At 43.2% G+C, this 27,820-nt stretch overlaps 1 protein-coding gene across 3 annotated transcripts in view; it reads right to left on the bottom strand.

Annotated features, from left to right (window-relative positions):
- The window catches only part of PPP1R10 (protein phosphatase 1 regulatory subunit 10), a 357,506-nt gene that overhangs the window by 203,753 nt on the left and 125,933 nt on the right, over positions 1 to 27,820 (bottom strand). For all 3 annotated transcript variants that reach the window (XM_044084477.1, XM_044084478.1, XM_044084479.1), the window contains 3 exons: positions 26,416 to 26,538; positions 2,107 to 2,193; positions 711 to 846 (listed from right to left, as the gene is read on the bottom strand). In XM_044084477.1, coding sequence (XP_043940412.1) covers positions 711 to 846; positions 2,107 to 2,193; positions 26,416 to 26,522 — 330 coding nt within the window. In that variant the 5' untranslated portion in view covers positions 26,523 to 26,538. The remainder of the gene's footprint in view (positions 1 to 710; positions 847 to 2,106; positions 2,194 to 26,415; positions 26,539 to 27,820) is intronic.

The raw sequence follows: 27,820 nt of genomic DNA on the forward strand, positions 1-27,820 counted from the left end.
CAGCAGTAAGGTATTCAAACATCTATAGTCACAGTAAGTGCAACTTGTACAACTGTTCTATGTTAATCATTCTCACTGATGCAGTAAACTTCAGATATTTAAATCGATCAAAGCCTAACTAATCTGGAAGAGGAAAGAAAATGGTCCAGGAACCCCTGAAGAATGGCCCTAGCAAAGACAGTCCTGGACCTGGAAAAAGGATCCAGTTTGTAATGTTTTGCAAACATATGTAAACAGGATCACGTTGCTGCCTCCAGAATGCTTGTAAAGTCCATCCCATTTTCCAGTGTGCACTGTAGAAGTCAAGGGCTGTAGCAGAATATGCTTTGATCCTTCATGAAATAGATTCACCTTAGTGGGAATAACAGAGCAATCACTGGGGACAACCATTTTGAAATTGTCTGTTTCGAGACGAGTTGTGCTTTCCTTCTTCCATCAAAAGCAAGACAGCTTATCCGCTTTCCTAAAGGGCTTAGTTCTGTACAAACAGAGCGGGTAGAACCCTTTCTACCTGATTTTGGTACCAAATGTAGGCTACCTATTGTATTCAGATTTGATAAGGCAGTATAATATCTTTATTTGTAGGTGGTAATCATGTAGAAAATATACACATACAACAAATGTTCACAGCTTTCTCTTTAAGGGACCATATCAGTGCATCCCCTACCACTATGCATAGTCTTATGTAGGCACTGGTCTAAGCAACTTACCATTTTGAGATGATCAACTGTCAGAGGCAAGTGATGGAGAGTTAGCAGAATCTGATGCAAGAGCGAGACATTGCTAGTGGACTTTGAATATGTAAGCCAACTGTTCAGCAATTCATATCCTCCAGCTTTAATAAACCTGATAAGAAAAAGTGTTTTTATGTTACAGCAAAATGTACTACACATAGTTCTGCAGTCTCCAAATATGCACAACAGATCTAGGGTTTATATTTTGATGTTAAGTACACCTTCCTCCTCAAAATATCCTCCAGGAGAAACTGAATGCATGTCAGCACTGACTACACTTGCTTGTAAAGACCACTGTAGCTTACTATCACTCTTTCTTAATGCAGAATGAATGTTGCTAAAGGTGCTGTCAGTAGAGAATGACAAAGGACCCGATTCCTGACAGTTCATGAAAGCAGAAGTCCCTAACCCTTCTACTCATCTGACTCTCCTGCAGATAGGAAAAAAGCCTCGACTACAGCCCAGATAACCTTGGTTGAGCTAAAATCCTGGGCAGTGGAGAAGTCAAATCAGGAAGGAAGGATGGGAGTGAGGTGCCAAAACTGTCTCTCTGCATCACTTGGGGAGTGGGAAGAGCAGTTTGGCCCACCAGAGTGCTGGCAACTACCAGATGAAGAAGTGTCTACAGGATAACCTTCACACAGCATCTGCAGAAATGCATACTATCACAGTGAAAGGTATGACAGGGCCCTTGATTAGAAGTACATTAACTGCCAGGGGACGGATTAGGGACAGAAAATGGAAAATCTCTCATAGCTGCCTGGGCAATTGCCATGCAGTAACCTGCTTTCACATTTTTGATGGTGAAATCATGGGCAGAGGAGTCAAGACAGGAGCTAAACAGCTGGCAGGCATTGTTACAGACAAAGGTACTTAAAATAGTGTCAGTGTTGAGTAATCACTCCACCACTCCCACTAGTGCTCTCACCTAGTTAATCCTGAATTTGGAAAGGGATATCTGCATTTGAGCCTGGACTCTTGGGAAGTACTGTGTAAAAAAGCCCAGTGTAGAATTTCTAATGTTATTACTGTTTTAACCAATGCACAGGCAAATCATATCCCCTTCTACCACTCATAAGACACTAGTTCTCTTGCCTGAAAGAAACTCGGGCAACTTGGAAAAATACCCAAACTAAAGCAGTGAAGTGTTATAACTATTAAACACTGCCATGTTCAATCCAGATATACAGTCAGTTCAAGCAACATGTAGAAACAGGATGGGCATTTAGAAAATGGCAACAAAACCCATGTTCAGAACTAGCACAATGAGAATATTTTTTAACCATACTAGCTTATCTTATACCATTAAAACAGCAGACGCTCATACCATTCTTGCAAAAAGGCACTTGAAAAATATGAAATGGCTACTCACTTCTTCAGGACCTCCTGGGATCTGGTCTGTAGCAGAATGTTCAGGTAGATGCATCTGCTTACCATCTTTTTAGCCTCTTTCATCAAACTAGACAAAGTGCAACAAAAAGAAAAATATTAAAAATGGAGAATGACATGAAAAAAGATGTTCAATTTAGTATGCTAGCATTAGTCATGCCTAACCACATATTAAAATAAAAGGACAAAACTACAAGAATGCACTACAGGGCATGGCATGGCTACATTTCATAGTCTGGTAAAGTATACAGCCGTAATTAATGTGCTATAGCTTCAAAAAGTCTAGCTTTCCCCTTCACCTAACTCTTTTGTTTAGAATTCACAGTAGAAAAGTGGACACTGCTGCATTAAAAGTTGCACAAAACTAAAAATACAGCAAATTAATGTTCGCCATCAGATAGAAGACCAAACACAACATACAGTGTTCTTGCTAAAATGGATTATAGCCATTTCTTGGGTAAAGCACAGAAAGTACAGTTTTGTACCGACCATAAATGTAGATGTTCAAGTGTCTTCACTGCTGCAGTCATTACACTTGGGTTATCCTGCTGTCAGGTGGTCCCGCAGTCGGTCAGAGTTCCAAAGTCTTGGTCCGGCGTCGATTGCTGTCGCCTCTTCCCTGATGTCAGTGCGCCAGGGGTATATAAGATACAGCCGACGCCATTTTCTTCAGTTTTTCTTGCCCCAGATGTCAGGTGCCCCCAAAAGGATAAGCAATACATACTGCTTACAAAACATACATAAGGTAAAAACATAACCTTTAGTAGCCAGCAAATACACCCATAGAAAGTATAGTGTAGAAAGTTACAGATAAGACCCAGCTAAGAAAGAGGGGATGGCGGGTGGGTAACCAGGACTGCAGCAGTGAACACACTCTAACATCTACATTTATGGTAGGTACAAAACTGTACTATGTTTGTGTTTCACTGCTGCAGTCATTACACTTGGGAAAAATCCCAAAGCTGAGTTAGGGTGGCTGGTTCTAGAAAGGATTTGGTGTGGCTATGAGGCCCTGCAGCACTGCAGTGGCAAAGCCAGCTATGGATCTGGAGTAGAGAGGCAAGTGGTAATGCTTGGTAAAGGTGTGCACTGAACTCCAAGTTGCAGCTTCCAAAATGTCCTTGGTAGGTACTCCTCTAAGATAGGCAGTAGAAGTTGCAGTTGCCCTGGTGGAATGTGGTCTAATGTTAAATGGTACAGGCTTCCCATGCTGTGTGTAACAGAACCGGATACAGTGTCCTATCCACTTTGAAATGGCCTTTCCCTGTGATCTTGCAGCATAGGATACAAACAATTGCTCAGTTTTCCTGAAAGCTTTTGTTTTGTCCAAGTAGAAGCATAATTGTCTGTGTATGTCCAAGGAATGTAGAATTCTCTCCCCTTTATTCTGGGGGTTTGGATAAAATGTTGGCAAGTGAATAGTTTGGTTAAGAGCCACACTGGATACCATCTTAGGCATAAATGAAGGCTTTGTTCCTAAGGAAACCATGTCTTGGTGAAAAATGATGAAGGGCTCCACTGCCATTAGAGCCTGTAGTTCTGAGACTCTCTGTGCTGAGGTTATTGCCAGCAGCAGGGCAGTTTTCCATGATATATATTTTATTTCTGCTGAATTGGCTGGCTCAAAAGGAGGTAAAGTGAGTTTTTCCAAGACAAAATTGAGGTCCCAAGTAGGTGTTGGTGCTCTCCAGGACGGTCTTATGTTTTTTGCCCCTCTGAGGTACTGCTTTAGCAATGGATTAGAGAAAATAGGAGGATCTGTGTTGTAATGAGCCAAGATGGCAGAAGCGTGGATCTCAATGGATGAGAAAGATAGTCCTTTGTCCAGCATCTCAGTTAAGTATTGTAGTATCTGAGGAATGTTAGGGACAAGAGGGTCAAGGCTTTGAGCCTGGTTCCAGGCACAGAATCTCTTCTATTTTTCTGAGTAAGATTTCCTGGTGCTAGGCCTTCTAGCCTCCAAAATGACATCCATAACAGCTTTAGAGAGAGGTGTTGCCTGTTTGGCTGATCTGATTGTTTTGTGTTGTCAGAAGGTGTGGAATTTGAGGCAAAATCCAAGGTGTGCCTTGAGCTAAGTTCTTTAAGATTGGGTACCAATGCTGGCATGGCCAGTCTGGAGCAATCAGAATCATCTGTGTTTTTTCTTGTCTGGCTTTTAGGAGAACCTTCGGAAGGAGAGGCAGAGGAGGGAAGGCATAAACGTGTAGGCTTTTCCAGCTGAACGAAAGAGCATCCACTTTCCATGCTTGTGTGTGATAAGTCCTTGTATAGAATGTTTGTAGTTGGCAGTTCAGTGGGGAGGCAAAGCGATCTATGTCCGGGCACCCCCATTTTTGCATTATCATGCTGAAAACTTGTGGATTTAATTTCCACTCGTGAGGATCGATGATGTTTCTGCTTAGGTCGTCTGCCAGAGTATTTTTCTTTCCTGACAGGAATTGTGCTTGCAGATGAAGTTGATAAGTTAGAGCTGTGTTCCACAAGGTCATGACTTGTCTGCATAGGGGGTAAGAATGAGTGCCCCCTTGCTTGTTTATGTACCACATTACTGTGGTGTTATCTGTCTTTAAAAGCAATTGTCCTGGATACAGAAGGTCCTTGAAAGCTGTTAGGGCATTTTGTACAGCCAACATCTCTTTTTGATTGATGTGTAGATGCATTTGGTCTGTGGTCCATTTGCCCTGAATATATTTTCCTGTCATGTGTGCTCCCCAGGCGTAACCCAAGGTTATCTGTTGTTAAAGTCTGCCTGGCTGTGGGTAGAGTGAAAGGCTGAACCTTGTTGAGGTGACATGCCTGTGCCCTCGAAACTCCTGTTGTAGGCAGGGAATTATTGGAATTACCGTTTCCAAGCTGTGAGAGTGTTGAGTCCAAACAGTTTTTAGGTACCATTGTAATTTCCTCATATGCAGTCTGACATATGGAATTAGAAGTATGCAGGATGCCATGAATCCCAAGGCCTGCATAATTTTTCTTGCAGGGAGTTGGGATTTTGTTGCCATCAACTGAAAATACTGAGTCAGTTGTCCTTGTTTGTCTGGAGTGAGTTAAGCTATCTGGGCCGTTGTATTTAAGCTGGCACCCAGGAATATTATCTCTTGTGAGGGCATTAGTTTTGATTTCTTTTTGTTTACTGTGTACCCTACAGTAACTTTTTTACAAATGCCAGTTGCTTTAGAAGAATGTCCTTGCTCTCTGCTTGAAACAGGCAGTCGTCCAGGTATGGATATATTTGAATTCCTTTTTGTCTGCAAAATGCAATTACTGGTGCCAGGCACTTTGTGAAGACCCTGTGCGCAGTAGCTAAGCCAAAGGGCAGTGCAGAGAATTTGTAGTGCATTGAAAAAGCTATGAATCTGAGGTATCTTCTGCAATTTTGTCTGATAGGGACATGCAGGTATGCCTCTTTGAGGTCCAAAGCAACAAGCCAAGCTTTCTTGCCCAACATGGGAAGGAGCTGCTGTAGTGTCACCATTTTGAATTTCAGAACATCGAAGTAAGTATTTAGAGTGGAAAGGTCTAGTATGGGTCTCCAGGCTTTGTCCTTTCTGGGGACCAGGAAGAATCTTGAGTAAAAACCTTGTCCTTGTTCCTGCTGTGGTACTTTTTGAATAGCTCTCATGTCCATGAGGGCTGTAATTTGTCTTTGTGCCTCTGCCCATTGATTTTGTGGCAGGTCTGGCATTCCTTTTAGCCTTGGTAAAGTGTGAAAGTGGAACCTGTAACCTTGGGACACAATATCCAGCACCCATTTGTCCTGGGTGATTGTTTGCCAGTTTTGTGGAAAAAGTGCTAGTTTCCCTCCTAAGGGAGTTGCCAACAGGGAAGAGTTTGGCATTGGAAGGGGAAAGTCATTGATATTGTTTTCTGTAAGGTTGTGACTTGTCCTCACCTACTTTTGGTGTTGACGCACCCCACTGTCGTGGTCTGCAAGATCCTTGGGGCTGAGATCTGCCTCTCTGTGGCCTGTCTGACACTGGAAAGGACCAATTTTTAGTAGGGCAATTTCTGCTAAATCTTGGTGGCTGTACCTGTAAGAAATCCTTTACTGTTTGCATAGATTTTGCCTTATCCTCCCATTTTCTTTAAAACCTCTTCTGCTTTAACACCAAATAAAATATCTTGTTGTAAAGGAGCATCCAATAATTTTGCCTTAACATGATCTGGTAAGGTTTGTTCCTTTAACCAAGCATGCCTCCGAATCACAGATCCTGTAACTGTTGCTCTACAAGAAGCTTCTAATGAATCAAAACCACATTGCAAAGTATGTTTTCCCACTTGTTCAGCTGCATGCAATAAATCCTGCATTTCCTTAAAATCGGGTTGTTCTGCACTTGTACTCATTTTCTGTTTTAACTGAGACAGCAAATATTGTTGATATTTAAGCATGTGAAATTGGCAATTTAAAGCTCTCACTGCTAAAGTTGCAGAGGTGTAAACTTTCTTCCCCCATCTGTCCAATGCTCTGGAATCCCTGTCTGAGGGAACTGGATTTTTAGCCGTGGAGGCCTTTACCCCTTTGGGACCCTGGGAAATACTTTCTGGGCCAGCAGCAGGGTTTTTTTAAAGAAATTTGTGTGAGTCAGGGACTCTGTAGTACCTTTCTGACTTGACTGGAGCAGGGGGTAAAGAATCTGGATTTAAACTGGATTCAGAGAACACATCGTCCACAATATCCAACACTGGCGGAATAGCAAGGGGATTGTGCTGAGGCAACAGGAGAAAAACTCTGAGCCTTTTCTTGGACTCCGAGTAATCCTGGCCCTCCCAATGGAAATGCTCCCTCATGGTGTGTAAAGTTTCCCCAAAAGAGTAATCCTCAGGAGGAGAGGCTGAAAGAATAGATTCTTCAGCATCAGAGTCCTCATAGGGGGGTAAGGAATATCCCTTGTCTGAAGAGGAATCAGAATATATAGAAACCTGGTCAGAGGTATCATTGTCTGTATCCTGCCTAGTCCTTTTATCAGGAGGGGGATGAGTACCCCTGATCAGAGTAATTAAGTCTTCGGCCATTTTGAGCATCTGCTTTTTAGGCATGGAGGCCTGTCCAGGTGAATACTGTACTTGCTTCTTTGTCTTTAATGTTGCTTTAGACTTGGCTGTAGATGCAATGATAAGTTGTGTAATTTTGAAAACACCCTCAGAAGCCAATGCCTGCTCAGCAGCTCCGGACCCATCTGAAGGGTTAGTCTCTGTAGGCCCAACACCTTGAGTATCCAGAGGCCTAGGTAACTCCACGTGGGAGTCGGTCACGGCCTGCGGCTCTGAGGTAGCGGGTGTCAGGGGCTGCGAAAGCACCTCACTGAGAACCGGCGACTGGCCTAGAAGAGGCTTCGTCAGTTTTGGGCCTCGGGTGCCTGTCCTTATCCTTATCTTTGCGTTTTTTGTGAATTACGGTCATCGGTTGCTCCAACGGCATGGTATAATTAAACCTTCGGCCAAAATAATGGTGTGCAAAATCAAACCGACATTTAATAGTGCGTTTGTTAAATCTAGCACAAAACCAACAACTAGTGACGTCGTGATCTGGGCCTAGGCATGGAATACAGTAAGAATGAAAATCCTTATGAGGTATTTGCTTCCCACAAGAAATACAATTATTAACTTTTACTAACATCGGTCTGAGGCAAGAAAAAGTTTCCCCAACGGGGTACTTAGCTTTGTTGAAGACTTCGGATCTGAAATCGAATTTGAAATCTCAGCAGTCGGCCGACCGGCATTTGCGAACTGCTTTTGATTTGGGCACCGCGCGGCAAGAAAGACTGAAGAAAATGGCGTCGGCTGCATCTTATATACCCCTGGTGTACTGACGTCAGGGAAGAGGCAACAGCAACCGACGCTGGACCAAGACTTTGGAACTCTGGCCGACTGCGGGACCGCCTGACGGCAGGATAACCCAAGTGTAATGACTGCAGCAGTGAAACACGATGAACATCTGGCTTTACTTTGTCATGTTCATGGTCTAGTTTGACCAATTCTGCAGTCTTAAAACGTATTAGGGTATCATCTTAAAAGATGATTGAGCAATAAAGGGGCTTTTAATGGTCAACGCAGTAATGATCCCTTCCCTCAAAATTCTATCTGGTGTGCAGTGATGTCTATTTCACTGCTGTTGTTTCCAGTTTAAGTTGGGTAACAAGCAAATACAAGCCAAATAACACACACACCTCCCACTGATTGCAATGACATATTACATCGCCGTCATTAAAAGGACATACCTACATAAACCCACAATCATAATGGCAACATGAGTGAACAAAGTTTCATTCCAAACAACATCAGTCAGCATATTTTCTCAGCTGTTAAATTAAAATTTACTTGCCACTGTGCCAGATCAGATTTGCAAGACAGTAAGCAATGCTGCCAACTACTCAGCTCAGCTGAGCCAAAAATTCTCCCAGAACGCATTCTCAGCCCCTCTTACTAACTACTGCTACTTTCTGGAAACATGTTTCTTGATGAATCTCTGCAAATGCCTTTATATTGAAACAGAAAGAATAAGGGCATGAATAGATGAAGTGTTTTGCAACTATAGCTTATCCTGCAGATGCACCATAATGGTGAATACAAAACTTGTCAGACTATGAATATTTTGGCTGTAAGACAGTAAGATTTCTCTTTGCAGTACAGACTTTTAGACTGGGGATTACTACAAGAACACCCTTTCATAAACAGGAGTCGCACAGAAAATCTTGGTACACAACCACATAAAATCAGGTCAACTTTGTAATGTCCTAAGTTTCAATTTCTCCAAGTCTTTTGGGTTTCTAATACCACAATGGGTACGTACTCCATTCTTATCATAGGAAGTTACTAGGCTATTGGCCCTGAGGCCCTTATAAGCCTAGCCAAGAGTTTAGCCAAGTCAGCACCAGATACCTCAGTCCAGCAGGGACACAGGTGGAATCCCAGGGGTGTATTATCTGCTTCCCATCCAGTTATCCAGGTTGCGCTTAAAAACGGATAATGAGGTACTCTGCTTGACGTGGACAGGGAGTCTATTCCACAGATAGGCGAGTCTTTGGGACACATCTGTCCCGCCAACAAGTCCTATTGATGTCACAGACCAGGTTGAGGTCACGAGAACGGGTTACCTGAGTGGAGCTTGACTCGCGGATATGCAGCAGTCCCATCAAGGCAGGGTCTGAGATTGCTTTGTATGCCTAACAGAGGTAATTTCTGAGGAGTCTTTATGAAATTGAGTAGGAGGACAGGGCTTTTAGCCCATCAGTGTAGGACATGTTTGAGGCCCTGGATTCCCCTGATGAGGAACCTCTGTGGTATCTCCAGCTGCTGCGTGTGCTTTGCGAAGTACATGCTGAAAGGGGCACTGTACTCAATAATGGGCCCTATAAGGGAAGAATTCAGGGATATTATGACCTTGTCCCTGGATGACAATACCCTTACTTATAAGGTGGGCCATGTAAAAAGCTTTCCGTACAACGGAAGCAACATGGTGGTTAAAAGTCAGGTTGCTATCAACCTGGATGCCCAAATCCCTCAGGACGGATTGTGTCCTTAGGACGTTACTATTCTGATAATTTGTGGGGACATTACTCTCCTCAAAGTAGATATGGCATTTTTTGGAATTCAGCTTGAGGCCATGTTTCTGGCACCAGTCATTTGTTTGGGTGAGACCCTCTTGGAGGATGTTGACATCACTAAGTGAATTTATGACAGCACCTAGCTTGCAATCATCTGCAAATGTCAGCTGAAGCCCACTGGTTTTGGCTGCACCTCAGAAAAGTATATCCCAAATAACAGAGGCCCCAAAACCGATCCCCTGGGGTATGCTGCTCGTTACAGGCCTACTACTTGAAGTGGCATCCCCTATTTTGACTACATGGGTTCTATCAGTGAGACAGTTTGCTACCCAACTGATAACATACAGATTGATGCCTAGTTGAGAGAGTGTAATTTATTATGCCTGAGTGGGAAATAATGTCTAAAGCTTTGGCCAAGTCAAGGTAGGCGGTGTGTGCTGCCTTCCCCTTATCCATGGCTTTGTTGACTGTCTCAAAGAAGTCGACCAAATTTAACAGTCATGACCTCCCCTTGATGAAGCCAAACTGTTTGGGACTGAGCGTTTGGAGGTTGCCAATGTCCTTGTTAATGAGGTCCATGATAATCTGTTCCACAGCCTTGCAGATCAGGCTAGTTAGGCTGATGGGTCCTTAATTTCCCATATCGGTGGACCCTCCACCTTTGTGCAAACAGATGGCAGTGGCTGTCCTCCACTCAGCTGGGATGAAGCCGGTAGTCAAGCTTTGGTTGAATAGGGCGCCTAATGGTGCTGCAAGTTCCTGTCTGGGTTCATGTAGGATACACCTTGGGATGTTATTGGGTCCCAAGTCAAAGTATGATTAATTAGCATGGTTTCAACCTTTGATGTAGGCCAAAAGTACTCTTTGCACACCCACAATGTGCCCAGTAATGACTCCTTCTGCAAGTTATACAGAGCTACATATATCAGTAGCACATCCAAATAAGATAGTAAATTCTTCTTTTTTTTTTTATTATGAGACCCATTGCTCATACTACTACTGGAACTGTCTGGATAATCCTTCTTCCACATTACCCTCATTTCTGCCTGCAAATCCTGGTATTTTGAGACACTACAATCACTGGGTATAGTAATTTCAACAATCAATGCTACTTTTGTCTTTTTTCATGGAGTACTACATCTGATTTTCCCACATCTATATTTTGAACTGTTCGTAATGGGTTATCCCATGTTGATATAAACATCATGGTCTACTTTGTGGTTCATGTTTCCAATGCTTCTCAGATCGGAATATTAATGTTTACACAATCCCCAATGCAACAGTCTTGACGAATTATTATGCCTTTCAGTATACAGGTCCTCTGCCATTAGTGCTATCACTCCCAGAAACAAGATGTAGGACTGCTTCTAGATCTCTTTTACAGAACCTGCATTTGTCTGTTTCTCCCACATGTTCAATAGACTTTGTAAACAAACACATACAGAGTCTCCATGATTCTGGGCCAATGATATTAACCCTTCATCTTTTGATTTAAGATCAGGGTCGACATGAGGTTGTTCCAGGAGTGATTTTGTACTTGCAACTATATTATGCCTTTTCTACATTTCTTGCCTTCTCATCTGATCCTTTACCTTATATTCATTCTTTTGTTTTTTTGGCACATTCAGTTGCTGTCGATTTTATCTACTTCTGGTTTGGTTTCCACTCCTGCTTGATACCAATATGCTGGGATAATGTCACAGTAGACCAAAGCAGTTGCATAAATACACTAAGAGCAATTTCAGAATAGAAGCTCTTAAAGGTGCATTCTGCTAGGGAGTCTGCTATGAAGAATTTACCTCACACAATTTGAAAAGGTGTTGATTCAATTACTTTTTTTGCCCACTCTATCTGATGCTCCAAGACAAATTGTTCAGGAAGTCTCAGCCATCTGTAAACTTTTACAGAATGTAGATTTCCCTCATCAGTTATGGAAAGATAGGCAAATGGATATGTTTATGCTAGACTAAGTAATCACATTAAGAAAGTATTAGTGCACATTCAAACTCTCTGTGAAATTAAAAGAAAAACTACCAATAGGTTCATGCACCTCTGAAATCCATCTTGTTGGTGTAATTGCAACCAACGTTTAAGGAAAATATTTTTCTAATGAGTCTGGCAAGTTTGCAGCTCTGAAATAATTAAAGCTGATTAACCTTATTTACAAATTTTAGCAAAGACAAAAGTGTTCACTTAATGTAACAGCCTTCAATAAAAGATTTATGACAGCCAGCTTATGGCAGAGTGGTAAAGACCAGACTATGACAGAGGCAACCCAAAGTTGGAATAGCAACTCTAGCATTTGTAGGAGTTGATAAGCAAGGATGGGAGACCATACAACACCTAGTGAGAACACTGGAAACTTCATCCATGCAGGATGGCCAATGGAGAGCACACTAGGAGAGAAGAATTCACAGTGCAGACACACACACACACACACACACACACACACACACACACACACACACACACACACACACACACACACACCACTACAAAAAACAGAGAATTCAGTAGACAGAGGTGTACTTTTCAGTACGGCAGGGCTCAGAGAGCAGCCAAGGGGTAGGTGGGACTCCAACAGGGGAGGGCAGACCATCCCCAAAGGCAGGGTTTCTCAGTCGGGAATGAATAGGCTAGAGGGCTAGCCCATTGAAGGAGACAACAGAGCTCAGGTCGAGCAATCATTGCACTTCATCCTATGGGGATGCAAAATAAAACAAAAACAAGTTTCATGCCAAAAAAAAAATTGAAAGCATTACAGGACAAGCTTAGCTTTGCTGAGTTTACCAATTCAAACAGAGGAAGTTTTTAACAGGACAAATAAATATATCACAAACAGGTTATGAAAAAAGAAGTTATGTCTTACCATAACGTTCCATCTGTATTGTTCATAGGTTCATAGATTAGTACTAGGCTAACTGCCCTTGCATGCCATTTTAAGCCTAGCCAATTATCCTCTGTGAGATTCAAACCCTATACCTTGTGTTTGCAAGGCAAACACCTTAACCATTAGGCCATTGTTGATCCTCGTTCAATCATTACGCTAGGGGTATCAGTTCCAACCTCGGAACAGAGCTGGCCATTTTCCAAGCTCGCGTCAGCTACAAACTCTCGAGCTAAACTCTTACCCATGACCCCCCCTTCTCCCTGTTCCCTCAGATTAAGTTTGCAAGTCAAAAAAAAGTAGAGGCTACCTCTGGTCAAATGACCTAAGAGAACCGGATGGTGAGATCCACTAGAAGCCACAGGATAGGGAAGGAGGGAGGGTCGTAATGACTGAACGAGGATCAACAATACAGACGGAACGTTATGGTAAGACATAACTTCTTTATATGATATTGTTAATCCTCGTTCATTCCTTACACATGGGACAGAGTCCCCAGCTACCTCTATTCCTGGGAGGCTCTCATGGAAGGACATTCCTGAGCACCATAGAACCAAAAGATGCTCTTCCCCTGGAGGCCAAATCTAATTTGTAATGATTGATGAAGGTATGAGGCGTAGCCCAAGTTGCAGCTGCACAGATGCCATGTAAAGAAGCTCTGGCATGGAAGGCAGCAGAAGTTGCCACCGACCTTGTCGAATGAGCTTTCATGGTAATAGGCAACGGGATATTACGTTGTGTATAAATATAGGTCACACAGTCCTTCAACCATCTAGCTAATGTGACCTTAGCAACAGCAGTTCCTAATCTAGGTCCAGAATAGGCCAAAAATAACTGGTCAGATTTACGAAAGGACCTAGTCCTGTTTAAGTAAAAACGGATTTGCCTGTGGATATCTAGGGTATGTAGGCAATACTCTCCTCTGTTTGAATAATTGGGAAAGAAAACTGGCAATTCAATGGCTTGATTAACAGACATTTCAGAGATCACTTTTGGCAGAAATTAAAGATTAGTTCTCAAAGACACTCTATCTCTATGAAAAATCAAGTATGGACTCTTGATACATAAAGCTTGAAGCTCAGAGATGTGTCTGGCAGAAGTAATGGCGACCAAAAACAAGGTTTTCCACGACAAATACTTGAGGTCGCAAGAAGAAGCTGGTTCGAATGGTGGCACTGTCAGTGCTTGTAGAACTAATGATAAATCCCATGGTTGAATAGGCTCTCTAAAGATGGCTTCAGATGAGTCACACCTTTTACAAAGGTCTTGCACAATTTGAGAGACATAAGAGAGGAATCTTGGACACCCTCATGGAAATTAGAAATTGCAGCCAAATGAACTCCAATGGTAGAGGCCGACAGACCAGATTGGAAAAGGTCGGCCAGACAGTCTAGTATTATCGACACTGGTGCTGAGAAGGGATCTACTTGTTTATCTTTTAGCTAACAGGTAAATCTTTTCCACTTGCTTAGATAAGTAATTCTAGTGGAAAACTTATGAGATGCAATGAGAATGTCATGGACTGGTAAAGAAAGTTCATTCTGCCTAGCAATCAAGGGAATTGGAGAAGCCAAGCTGTGAGCTTCAGGCTGTACAAGTTGGGATGAATCAGGTTCTGTGGGTGAGAGATCAACTCCGGGGTTGGATGGAGAATCCATGGTCGATCTAGTAGGTGAGGCCAAAGGAAGGGGAACCAAATCTAACGAGACCAATATGGTGCTATGAGGATCACCTTGCTCTTCAACTGACGGGCTTTCTTCAGAAACTGGGGAATGAGGGGAAATGGTGGGAATTCATAAAAGAGACCTGAGGGCCAATCGTGGACTAGAGCGTCCCTGGGTGACTGTCCCGGAGGGGGAATCAGGGCAAAGTAGTTGCTGCATTTGTAGTTGGTCGGGGAGGTAAAGAGGTCGCAGCAAGGACGGCCCAGCGTTGGAAGATCTCCACCGCTATCAAGGGATTCAGGGACCACTTGTGAGGTTGTAAAATGCGCCTGCTGAGTCTGTCTGCTATCACGTTGGAACTCCCAGGAATGTGCGTTGCTAGAAGAAAACGGTTGGTAGCCATCGCCCATTGCCATGGCCTCTCGACAAAGGGGGTAAGATTTGGTTCCACCTTGCTTGTTGATTTACCAGACCACCGCCATGTCTGACTGAATCGCAATTGTTCCAGAAGGCAGCAGGGGATAGAATGCTTGTAACGCCAGAAGCACTGCCCTCAGCTCTAGAACATTTATATGCAGATGGGCCTCCAGTTCGGACCAAGTGCCCTGGACCGTCTGTCCCTGACATAGCCCCCACACCCCATCAGGGAGGCGTCCGTGGTCACTGTGGCCTTGGGTTGCTGGGGGGAGAAGGGGCGAGACCACTGTGACAGATCGTGTGTCATCCACCAATTTAAATCCTGTTTGCACCTGTGGGTTACTCAAATCTTGGCTGAAAGAGGATGCTGAAAAGGATACCATTGGGCGAGCAGTAGCCATTGTAGAAGCCTCATATGAAACCTGGCCAGGGGGACAATGGTGATGGAGGCTGCCATGGAACCCAACAGCTGTAGAACAGAGTAAGCTGTGAATTTCTCCCCTGAAAGGATTGGAATCAGTTGTTGCTTTATCCTTAAAATTCTGTGTTCTGGAATGGCAGCTATGCAGTTCTTTGTATCTAAAATAACCCCTATGAATTCTGTCGACTGAGATGGGGAAAGACTGGATTTTTGCCAGTTTATGGTTATGCCTAGCCTTTGTGCAGCGAGGAGAGAGTATGCCAGGTCTTCTTCCAGTAGATGTCTGGTGGGGGTGGAAATGAGGCAGTCATCTAGGTATGGAAACACCTGGAATCCTTGAAGACGCAAGTGAGCTGTGACAACTGCCATGCACTTTGTGAACACTCTGGGGGATGTAGAGAGTCCGAAGGGCAGTACTCTGAACTGGTAGTGACTGGCTGCCGTGTGGAAGCGCAGAAATCTTCTTGATGGCCTGTCCACTTTTATGCTGTAGTACGCATCTTGAAGATCGAGCACATCCAATCGTCTTTTTCCAAAAGTGGGAGGATAGACTATATTGTGACCATCCGGAATTTTTGTACTCTCACAAACTTGTTCAATACACTAAGATCCAAAATTGGTCTCCAGTCCTCAGTTTTCTTTGGCACCAAAAATAGTCTTAAGTAGAATCCGAATTCTATCTGATCTGGAGGGACTATTTGGATGACTCTCTTTCTTAGCAGCTTTTCTATCTCTAGTGCTGCTTCTTCCCTTTGATTGGGTGGAACGTCGGGGAGGATTTTTGAAAGGACAGGACAAATATCGAAGGGGATATGATAACCTCTGGTTATAATCCTTTGTACCAAAGAAACGGTGGCGATGGTTAGCCAGACAGAAGGGTACAAGGAGAAATGACCCCCAACCACCTCCAGAGGAAAGAGGAAAGGAGATGGGCCGCTCTTCAGGAGTGCTGGAAGGATAGGCCAGGGAAAGAGTCCCTGGAACCCTGGTTATGCAGACCCCCTCTGCCCCGAAAGGAGCGTCTTCCCTGTGAGTTTCCCCCTCTGCCTCTAGGGGAGAACTCGGCCTGTGTCTCGGAAAGGACCCTGAGATTTCTTGAACCATATCTTCCCACTCTTTTGGTTTCGGGAGGAAGCACGTTGAGGGGAAGAATAACGGACACCTATGACAGAAAGGGTCTTACCGTCCTGTTCACATCCGGCCAGTGTGCTTTTAACTTTGGGTCCAAACAACGAGGAGGCCTCAATGGGAGCATTAAGAAAGGAATCCTTAAAGGGTTCCGCGAAATTGCACAAGCGCATCCAGGCGTGTCATCTCAAAACCACAGCTGAACCCGCCACTCTAGCTGCTCCTTCTGATGCGTGAGATATCAGTCGCATACAGGAGTTAGATACTGACTCAATGGTGGCCAGCTGAGAGGCCACTTTGTCACGGAACTCAGCAGACATGGCCCCAGCCAAGATTTCAGAGAGCTCGGAAATTAGATCCCTTTGAAGCCTGGTAAAGTGTGCCATATAATTCAGGGACCTGATAGCAAAGGTCGCAGATGCAAAGGTGCGCTTCCCTATCCTGTCCAGGGCCCAGGACTCTGTTAGGCGGATGGACAGTCTGGCTTTCTTCTTCTGCCAGATCCTTTTTTGATGCGGACGCCATCACCAGAGCATCCACAGAAAGACCTTTTGACCAATGGGGATCCGTAGCAGGAGGGGACAAAATCTTATCTGGCCTCCGGGGAATAGCCTTGACGGTGTCAGGAGCCTTCCACGCATGCTGCACAATGAGCCAGACAAGTTCATCAGCAGGTGGAGTAACCCAGGAGGTAGGGGGTCGAGCACTAAAAGCCTGCAGGAACACAGAATCCTCAGAGGTTGGATTAGAGGGCTGCTAGTCACCTCTCTGTTTAAGGATTTCGAGAAGATCACCGAAGGATACCTCAGAGGGTGACCGAGGGGATTCTTCCCCCTCATCAAAGTCTGTGTCTTCAGTGAGGGACTCCTTTGTGGAGTCCATATGCTTCCTCTTACACTAACTTTTCTGGTGGACTTCCTCAGAGGGAGAAGCTGGGGAAGACAGCTGAAAAGAGGTTTCCTGTGGGAATATGCCCTGAGACCCTTGCGCCCGGTGTCCGCTAGGTGCGACTTGTGAAACCAGTGTACCAGAGCAGGGCGGGGGGATAGACAGCCCAGTATCGCCAGCAGAAGGCCTTCTCCATCAGTTGAAAGGCTGGTCCACCTGAAGAGGAGTGAGTGTCCAGGACAGGGATCACCCCTCCCCTAAGTGGCTCAGCCTGCCGACTCTGAGTCCCCGGATGGCTGTGGAGCAGCAAATTACACGTGTCACAACTGTCATCCAGAGTCTTAGCAAAACTTTCCTGCCACGAAGGCAACTGCGGTTCCTTAGTGAGATCCATAAAGGGAACCGCAGAGGAGGAAGACTGTGCTATATCAATGGACTTCAAAGGTAAGGAAGGAGGAGAGTAAGAAAGGGTCTTTGGAGATGGGTTATCACCTCCCAAGGAAGGATAGGTCCTGGGGGTGGGATACCTCTGGCCAAAAGCACTTGATCCACAAGATGCAACACACAGTGTTCGGAAAGGCTTCTAGTGGACCTCACTGAGACTGAGGGAGAAACAGGCCTATCCACAGAAGAGACAAACTCGGTGCCCACCTCACCAGTCCTCACAGAGAACAACGGTGCAGAGATAGACTGGACTACGGGTGTCTGCACCGAGGAAGTCATCGGTGCCGAGGTCACGGTCTGCACTGACACAAGGATTGGTGCTGAAGTGGTTGTTGGTACCGAAGCTGGAGCCAACAACTGAGGCGTCTGTTCTGAGTAAGATGTCGAGCCGACGTGGTCAAGGTCTGCGCCGACTGAGCGGTCGGTGCCGATACAGTAGTCTTATTAGTCTGGACAGAGGAGCTCCTCGGTGCTGATATAGTGAAGGCTGCAGGAGAAGACTGAGCCGAGATCACTAATGGAGCCGAAAGTCTAGGCACCGAAAGCACTGGGGCTGACTGAGTGAGCTCCGGAGCAGAAACTTTAGCCTTTTTAGGTTTTGGTTGGCGGGAGTCCCCAGCCGGGGATGAAGGCAAAGACTTGGCCTTAGTAGGAACATCCAAAATTTTCTTTTGGGCTCTAGGAGGGGTTGAGGCCTCCGACCCAGAAATAGCCTCTGAAAAGGGAGATTTAAGAAGTCCCTTCAGCAACAACTTGTTTTTCCTTTCTAACAAGGTTCTGTTAGAAAAATTTTCACAGACAGTACAGGGCGGGTCAACAGACAAATGGGACGCCCCCAAACAAACGCACAAAGAGTGTGCATCAAATGTAGGTAATGTGTCCACAATCAGAACACCTTTTAAAACCCGGACTACCTTTCTTAGTTGCCATGATAGATAAAAGGGATAATAGAAAGGGTACCAGCAATGGTACAAAAGAATACCCGAAGGTATGAAAAAAGGAAAATTACCAACAATGGTAGGGGAGAAATACCTCGCAGTAAAAGGTGGAGAGAAAAGAGAAGGAAAACTCAAGAAAATATGGTCGCTAGATGCGATAGGGTAAGAGACAACAAAATAATAGAAACTTTTCTGACAGAAAAAGTTATATAAATGACTATTCTGACAACAAATAACTATACTTAGCTCAAGAGAAGCATCTTGACATGACCGAATGGCAACACGGCAAACGAAATCTGAGGTAACAGGGGGAGGGGTATTATGGGTAAGAGTTTAGCTCGAGAGTTTGGAGCTGACGCGAGCTTGGAAAATGGCCGGCTCAGTTCAGAGGTCGGAACAGATACACATGCGTAAGGAATGAATGAGGATTAACAATATCAGATAAAAGGTTTCAGTAGACAACTGCCTTTAGAGCAGTCTTTCAGGAAACGAAGTAATAGCCACCATTAAGAAAATTAAATGTGGAAGCCACACAACATTTAATGAGAAAACAGCTAAACTAAAATGTGAACAGCTCTGACAGCACAAGCCACAGAAAGTGAAGTGAAAAATGACAAAGGTCTTTAAAAGAAGCCCAGAGAGCAATTTTCTAGCATACACTTTGTGCAGACACAAAGAAAATTACAGTTGTATGCAAATATTCAGGAGAAATTACAAGGAAAAGTCACTATAGCAGCAATTTATAGCATTTGGGGTTTACCAACATTGTGCTTTTATTCCCTGACAAAGTCATTAGGGAGACCGATACTGGTCTCACTGTAATATTCCTTTGAAGCGTTGCTGCATGGACCTTCTGTTTATGCATCCAAGAGCTTTCATCCAGTCTTCAAGCCCCATATGATCTCCATGGCTGCAATATTTGAATGCATGTCAGAATGCTCCATAAGCACCACCAGACATTGGATGCAATAACCTCTATGAGGTGTTAAATCAGACTGTCTCCAAACATCCTTTAGCTAAGGCACCATCATTCAAAAGCATGTACCATACATTATACATAGACATGTATTTTATTATACACATGTATGTGTTTGTATACAGATTTCACACATACACATCTCAGTCCATTTATGTCCTCTATGTACATGCATTTCATAGTACATATTACTGGAAGGAAATTCTACCCTGTAACTAAAAAAAAATACTGCTTTGTCCTGTGCCTCCCATAATTAATTTCATATCTCCTTTAGATGAGTCATGCTAGACAAAAAAAAAACTTGCTTTGTTTCCTTAACTACAGTGAGTCAGACTTCTTTCACAGCAACTGGAAACGGACTAATTTGCAATTTTACCTAAATTACCCTGATTTCCATTGTTCTCAGAGCTGCTCTTCATCTCTTCACAGTTCGACAAATCAGGTTTTTTTTTTTTTTCTAAACATGCTAATCTGTAGTCCTTCAAGTAGTGACAGAGCTTCTCTGCATGCTCCTCTAGAGCTGTCAACGCTATTACTGTTAAATCAGGAGTTATAACTGACTCTAGAACAAACTTCTAAGCATGCTATTTCTGCTATTCACCAGTGTCTGCAATGGGAAGATGCACATTTTTTTATCCTGAATGTTGGAAGAAACGTATGATTTGTTTAAAAGTATTTCACTTCAACTTTTGTAATCTCTCTTGATATAATGCACAGCACAGTACAAAAGACAACATAACACTCTCTTCTTACATCTGTGTTTTTTTTTCATTATTGAAACAAGTGTTTCTTTGCATAACATTCTCCCACATTACACTGAAACACACCAGAACATAATCAAATCCATACTCCTTATGCAAAACAATTTAGTTTTCCATGTGCCCTGCACAAGACTGTTTATAAAAATGTTGCACTAACAGAAAAAATACCTCCAGCAACAGATCACATGTCAACTGCATGCACCAATACGATTTCTTTTCCTCTTTGTAAAAGCAGCGAGGACAGTTTCACTACATTGCATTTTGTCAGCTGCTGACATTAACAAGGCTGACGGCTGCCTATGGAAGATTGTGAGCAGTACCCAATATGAAAATTAGAGGATTCCCTGTGTTTATAAGACATGCAGATAGAAGCAAATCCCCCTGCCAAAGCACTTGAGAGGTTAAAGCTCAAAGGAGGGTGGTCTTTTCCTCGCTTAGAATACAACGCACGGAAACAGAAGCTTTATTTTACAAGCTGATTTCTGGTAACTACACCATGCAGGAACCATAACATAAGAGGGGGGGGGGGATTTCAAATGAGAGTTAAACCACAGGTGAGGACTGACTTTCCTTTATCACTCTAAGCATATTAGGACATCTCATCACTATTTTGAGAGCAACTGCCGCAGTAAAACATTATGTAAAGACAAGTAGGGCAGCATCCAACTCTTGGCTCTCAGTTCTTGCAGTCTATTTTACTGAGAAAGTATTGCATGTGACTAGTGACTGCTATCTTCTTTAAACTTTGATGCATCTGTGCTACACAAATGTCTACATTTTCCTCTTTACAGCTTTCCATCTTCACCATAAGTAACAAATAGTTGCAGGGATTCAGTCTTTTACCAGTACTGCTGTTAGTGGGTACATGGTTAAAGTTAATCTATAGCACTGATGCCTGAAAATCTGTACAGATTTAACCTTTTGTCTTTTTCTTTACAGATATAGCTAATGACAGTCGAAAAAGGTACTTGTACACCATCAAGAAGCATCTTTCCCTGGTTACAGTGAGCATCATCTGCAGAAGTCTTTCTCCTGACCCAGAAGAAATTGTTGTCCCATGCCCAGATCGTAAAATGGAACAGCCAGAGAGAATGGTTAGCCCTAGTTCATGCAGGCTGAAAGGACTACACCAAAGGAAGCCAGAGAGGCAAGTGAGTGGCCTGAGGAATGACTAAAGGCTACTTGTAGTCACAACGGAGCCTGAGGAGTCAATAAGGGTTCCTTGGCAAATTTTTTTCATTCTAGATACGGGGGGGGGGGGGGATACCCATGTTGTGACAAGGAGGATACTCAGAATGTGTTAAACCTTCACTGGAACGAGTTGGTTGGAAGGCAAGTTGTCAGTGTTCACAACCAGCACAAAAACTCACATACACAGTCCCCCAAATACAGTAATGGATAAGAAGCATGCTAAATTCCTATCAGAACACACCCTGCTAACAAAACTCTATTTGGCAGAAAAAGATGACAGGTAAGTTGGCAAACTGAACACCAACATACCCTATAACAGTTCCTGTTTGAGTAAAGCACTTACAATATACATTCAATTTACACAAGCAGTACAATCTCTCACAAAAATAGGCCCCCTGAAATAAAGCTAAAAAAATAGCATTCCCGGACAGGAAACTTCCAATAATAGAAGATACTGTGTGTGTGTTAAAGGGAAAATATTGCTAAAAAGCCCTAGTAAATAAACAGCATTTTTTTAAAAGGTGATATGCTGTGTGGAAGGGATCCCCAGTTTGAACTTGTCTGCCATAATTGAAAAGGAGAGTTGGCTGCTGTTACTGTAAAGCCTCTGAGCTGCTTTTTCATAAGGAAGCAAGTACAGAAAAATCTTCATTCTGACTGCTGATTTTTCCCTCCAGTGGGCTGCCCAATCAGCAGTCAGACTGAAGGTGTGGGAGAGGCAGAGAATTTGGAACCTGGCCAGTTATATCCCAGGCAGGCTAGAGCCTATATACCCTAAATACTGAAGCAGTGGTGAATTCACTGACATTTGTTTACTGGGAAAGTTCAAACGGATAATTTTAACTGTTTTCAGGAGAGGTCAGAGAAGAAAAGCTCCACAAATAAAAAAACAAAAATGCATACACAGAAGAAAACGAACAACATATTACAATATACTGTAAATATGTAGGCTACTATAAATATTAATACATGTAGGAGAACACACATACCATCATCAAACAAGATAAAGACAATATGCTGCAGCACTAAAACGTGATAAGTGCAAGAGTTTATTCGTTAATAAAGCAAATGTCAGACTGGAATGGTTATCACCAGGTATCTTGTCTCAACAGTACAGGCTAACACACTAATCACACCATTACTACTGGCATTGTTGATTTTCATTAGTTCTGGAAACATGGAATAGTCTACACATATGGGAAATCTGTGCGGCACTGTTGCACACACATGCTTCTGGTGATGCTAGCATCTTTTTCGGCTGGGAACATCAAGTGAAAAAATTCAAGCTACTTGTTCTAAATTGACAACCCTATCCAGTATGTAACCTGCCTTGTTTTCTATACACTTTAATCTCCTTGCTGTATTCTGTGGAGATTATGTTGGTAGAAGTACTGAGTCAGTCAGTTGATTTGGCCTGGATTTTACAGTACAGAAGTACCCTGATGGGAGAAAATGACATCCCTGGGACAGCTGATAAACTTAACTGTATTACTGTAGGTATATCAGTCTGGCAGTTGGCAGTGTGTTAAGGCTGTGAGCTATAGTCCCTGTGGTATGGGGTTAGATTCTTCCAACCCTCATTTGCATAGTGTGTGAACTTTAGCAAGTCACTAAACTAGCAATGCTTAGGGGTAACTGGAGAATTAGGCTAGTCTCCTCACTGGTCCTCTGGACTGTATTAAATTCTGCTCAGAGTTTTTGCTTAGGGCTGCAGCAGGACGTCAGCAGCCTCCCTTGTTCTGCTAGAATGAAACAGAAGACCATGAAGTAGACAGTCAAATTTCTCCAGGACTACCTAAACCAGAAATGGCTGTATGCCTTGTTTGGGGCTGCACTGGCATCAATCCAGTCATTCACAAATGCTCCGAATCCCAGACGGCTGATGGCATATACATAAAATGCCACCCTAGGCTCAAGAGTTTCAGATCTGATGAGGCACTTTTACAGCCCCTAACTCTAATGCCTGCTTGGACAGAGGTCTCTTGCAATGCCCCTCAGGATTCCACCATGCCTTTAGAAGATGGCTCACCTTCCCAAACTGAAACCTTGCAGCAGTTGGCTAGTTGTTTTACATTCCTGTCTCAGAGTTTCTAACTCTGGCATCTGTATTTTGATTAACTGAGGGTGGTATTCTTTTGGTTTTAGTGCAAGAAGATGTTTAAGTCTCTGAAACGGAAGAAATTGGTGCCCAAGTGCAATCAGGACCTATAAGGACCTCCCAAAAGCAGGGCCAAGATATCCAAGCCTCAGCTGTTCATCTTGTCTCAGCATGGGCTGGGTGGACCCTCCCTCAAGGCACTCTACAGGCGTAAAAGTTGGTTCAGTAATTTGTATTTTTCTCACGAACCTACAGCTATTGTCAAAGAAACCATTAGTATTAGGTTTCCATACCTTGTAAGGGGAAGCATCCCCCGATCCAACTTGAGGAATCAGATTCCTTTGCCTCCTAGATGGTAGACAACTGAACCAAATCCTCCATTGTTATAAGTCAGACACTGAGGACATCTATCCTTTGCCTCCCACCAAAGCATTTTTCATTTACAGACAAGTCTCAGCAGGATGAAGGATTTCTTCAAATGGGAGTCTAGGAACTACTCATTCACAAGAATTTCTGGGTTTGAAGCTATGGAGAATGCACTCACCAATGCATCTTTGCAGCCAGACTACCAAACCCCTGACTCCCCACCCCCAACACATTCTTTTTTATATGAGCACAGGATTGTGAGTTCTTGTATCTGTATAAAAACCCCGCTGCTGATCCAGCTATGGTGCCCATGGATTTTAAGCAGGGGGGGGTTCTGGGGCTTCCTCCAAGAATCCCCTTCCTCAGCGACCATAACTCTTTGGAACTAATGGAACACCGCTGCCACCCTGGCATTCAAGTTCCCAAACTGCATTTTAATACAAGGAGCCCTCCTACTTTAAAGAACACAGCTGAGGATACAGAGGACAAGACTAGAGGCAAAGATCTATACCTGTGCAACCCCATCTCCCAAGTTAGCAAGCACTCTGTCAAGTATAACTATGATACAGTGGATGTGTTGTGTAGGGCAGCAACAATGGTGTCAATTGGCTGAGGAATCTGCCCCTGTTGTGTGAAAGCCCAAAAGAAATGGGACTTTTCATTGTACCCGATGCTGCAGGGAAAGACATCAGTATACCAAACACTTGATTTACTTGTGGAGCAGCTCCTATATGGATTCACAGCAGAGCTGGACTCCTATGGCACCTCTTCTGTTGACTTTCTGCTATGATACTCTGCAAAGGCCTGGACATTCAATGTGGGGAGCTACCCTTTTCTCAAGATAACGACCCTAATCTTTACCACCTAAATAACCAAACACTACAGCAGAGAGTGCCCTGGGAGGCCATAAGTAAGTAGCTTGAGCAACTGTAGAAATTCTGCAAATTTAATTTCTTTTAATGAGTGATGCTGAACCCCTGTACAAACAGCAACATGTTGCACATTCTTATAAACCAATTAAATGACTGCACAAGAGAGAATGGTCTATTGCAGGCACACTTTTTGAGCAGTTTAGCTATTTTAGCATCTTGAGCCTTTTCAGACTACAAGTGTGGGAGACACCTCTCAACTGTACAGATTTTTGCTGAATGTCCAGACTTTTGCCTCATATTTTTGGTCCGTTTCCCATAAAATTGTTTTTTTCAGGAAAATCCTTGAAGGTTGAAGTCAGAAAATAATGTCAATCAAGTTTCAGACTTTATATAGTTCAGCAAATACATGCTGATGCAAACCTATTAGTTTATCAACTTTCTTACTTTGTAAGAGCAGTATTTAAAAAGTGCCCCTTATTAATGGGCTTTTGTCACCCTATTATTTATGTCTAGATTTCTTGCTGCAAGAGGTTGAGAGATGTGTGGGAGGGGGATTAAAATGAGTAGAGATTAACACAGCCGTATAGCGTAAACACAACACTCATTAGGTACTACTTTACCATAATTCAGTAAAAACCATCAAATCTATGGTTTGAAAAACACGCAAAAGTGCTCATTTACAGCCAAAAGTCTGCTCGACAATGAAATGGAGAGTGAAGGCAATGCATGATGTATGGTGGGTAGCAAGGCAACCAAAGTTTTCTGGCTGAATGGATTTAATACATACAGTATACAGCTCTGTTGGTTATCAAAGGTGTACCTTCTCCACATCAGATCAAGGTCCTGAAAAAGTAGGTGCGAGAAGCACTTCTAAGAACCAATAGGCAGTCCTCAGAGCAGGATTGTAGTTTGAGAATTCTGATTAGTTGAGCTGGGTACCAGAAGGCACTGAGTGACGAGGCTAAACCCCAACCCAAAAGTAAACTGAAGGAGTTAAAGTTGAAAATGCACCTGTTGAAACTGTAGATGTGATTTTTTTTTTTTTTTTTTTTGCACAAGAGGCACCCCCCTTTTTTATATAACTCTACAGCTGCACAACCACATGGTAAATACATGTGAAAGAGGAAAAAGTCTTAAAACTGGGATCTCACAGTATGACCAAGATTTAAAAAACATTCCAAGAAAAGTAATTTCAGAAAGCTGGCATGGGGAATTTAACACTGACGGACTACTTTCAGATAAAGTTGCAGACCCAAGTCTTTACTGCAATACAGACAGAGCACGACCCATTTAATTTTTCTCTACCAGGTGGGGAGGGGTCCACCACCCAAGCAGTAATTAAGTCAATTTGCCTTCCCTCATTTATAACAAACTCCACAGTCACTGCACCTCTGGGAAAGAGGTACAGTTAATCTGCAACACTGACCTGCAGCTGGACACTTCCAGGACAGTTAATCATACAATACAGTACAATTGGTTAGAATTGATGAGCTTTCAAATGCCAAAATTTTCTGCTCCAAGATCTAACAGTGCAGACCACCACTTACAAAGATAAATCCAAAACGAACACAACTCTCAATTTTAAAAACATTCAAAGGAAAGCAGGATAATTAAAAAATAAAAAAAAAATAAAAACTGTATGGTCTACTACAAAGAAACCTTGAGCAGCATCCATATTGAAAATAATTTCATACCTGTAGATCTTTGACATGCCATCTGCCGTCTTTACATCTCCATCTCTGCCTAGCAAACTGTCCAGCCCATTTAGGAGTTCTTGTGGCTCTATTATTTCCTGGCTCATTCTAGCACAATTCTTCCTAGGAAAAGAGCACAAACAAAATAAATTACTGCAGAGTATCATAGCACTGGGTCAACACACATGCTTCAAGGCACACCGAAGTCCACTGCTAGTAATTACTTTGATGATACTGTGTTAAGACGAATTGCATGACATTTTCCACAGCACAAGTTCAGAAACAATAATGTTCACTTCCTTACAGGTTCTATAATCACAAGCTACAGAAACTTTTACTGTGGAAAATTAAGCTGTGACTCAATTCTCTTCAGCTGGTAGAAATCACAAGTTCCAGTGACTTCTAACCAGAAAATGCCACCACCATTAATTACATCCACTTATGTGCATCTCCGCAGCAGCAGGTTGCAAAACCACAAGACCAAGTTTGCTCACACTATCAAGAAACACAAATCTTTCAAAGATCAGATACTTCTGACTTCAGTTAACATGGATGTCCACTGTATCCTCTGTATAGATAGCAACATATGACTAATTTTTAATTTTGTTTTCATACTTCCAAACTGGGATCTATATTCCCATGTTGACAGGGCTGTTCAAACACCCTTACATCGAATACCAATATCTCGAACAGCCACAAAAGCATTTTTTTTCGGGGGGGGGGGGGGGGGAATCGCTGGACCTACAATAAACTAACAGACAGACAAAATTGTGTGTGTGGGGGGGGGGGGCTGTACTCCCCACATCCCCCTACAGCAGAGGAAAAGGCAAATTCCCAACAATGGCCAAGTGGGTTTTTTTCCCCCTGGGGGGGGGTCACATTTCTGGCCTTTTAAACAGCCCTGTCGACGCAGGAATATACACCCTCAAACTGATCTTTTTCACAGAAATATGGCACATGCCTTGTGCATACATGGGAAGCAAGTCAGACCCCTTGCATCTTAGGTAGCAGAGTCCTCAGGACTCTGCAACCCTTCAATACAAAAAAAAAAAAGCCACCCAAACACATTAAAATTGAGACACAAAATAAAACAGTCTCTCAGTACAAACATTCCATTACAGGTTTGTAACAGACTGTCATAACACTATCACTTTCTCCTCCATGCTGTCAGTTCTACTTTACTATAAACATCCCTTTCATTCTGAATGAGAACTGTTTAGATGGGTCTGCTTCTAAATCCCAAAGACCATATTAAGACGACGAAAATCCTGAAACCACAATCATGAAGCAGCGAAAACCCGAATGTCAGCATTTGACCATGGTAAGTACAGACTTGTCCAATGCGAAATAGAAAGCGTACTGAGGTAAGTAACACCCAGCTAGGAGAGGACTGCACCCCCCACCC

Source organism: Protopterus annectens, chromosome 9.part0 (assembly GCF_019279795.1).
Source record: "Protopterus annectens isolate FY-2018-M chromosome 9.part0, PAN1.0, whole genome shotgun sequence".
NCBI classification, from domain to species: domain Eukaryota; kingdom Metazoa; phylum Chordata; order Ceratodontiformes; family Protopteridae; genus Protopterus; species Protopterus annectens.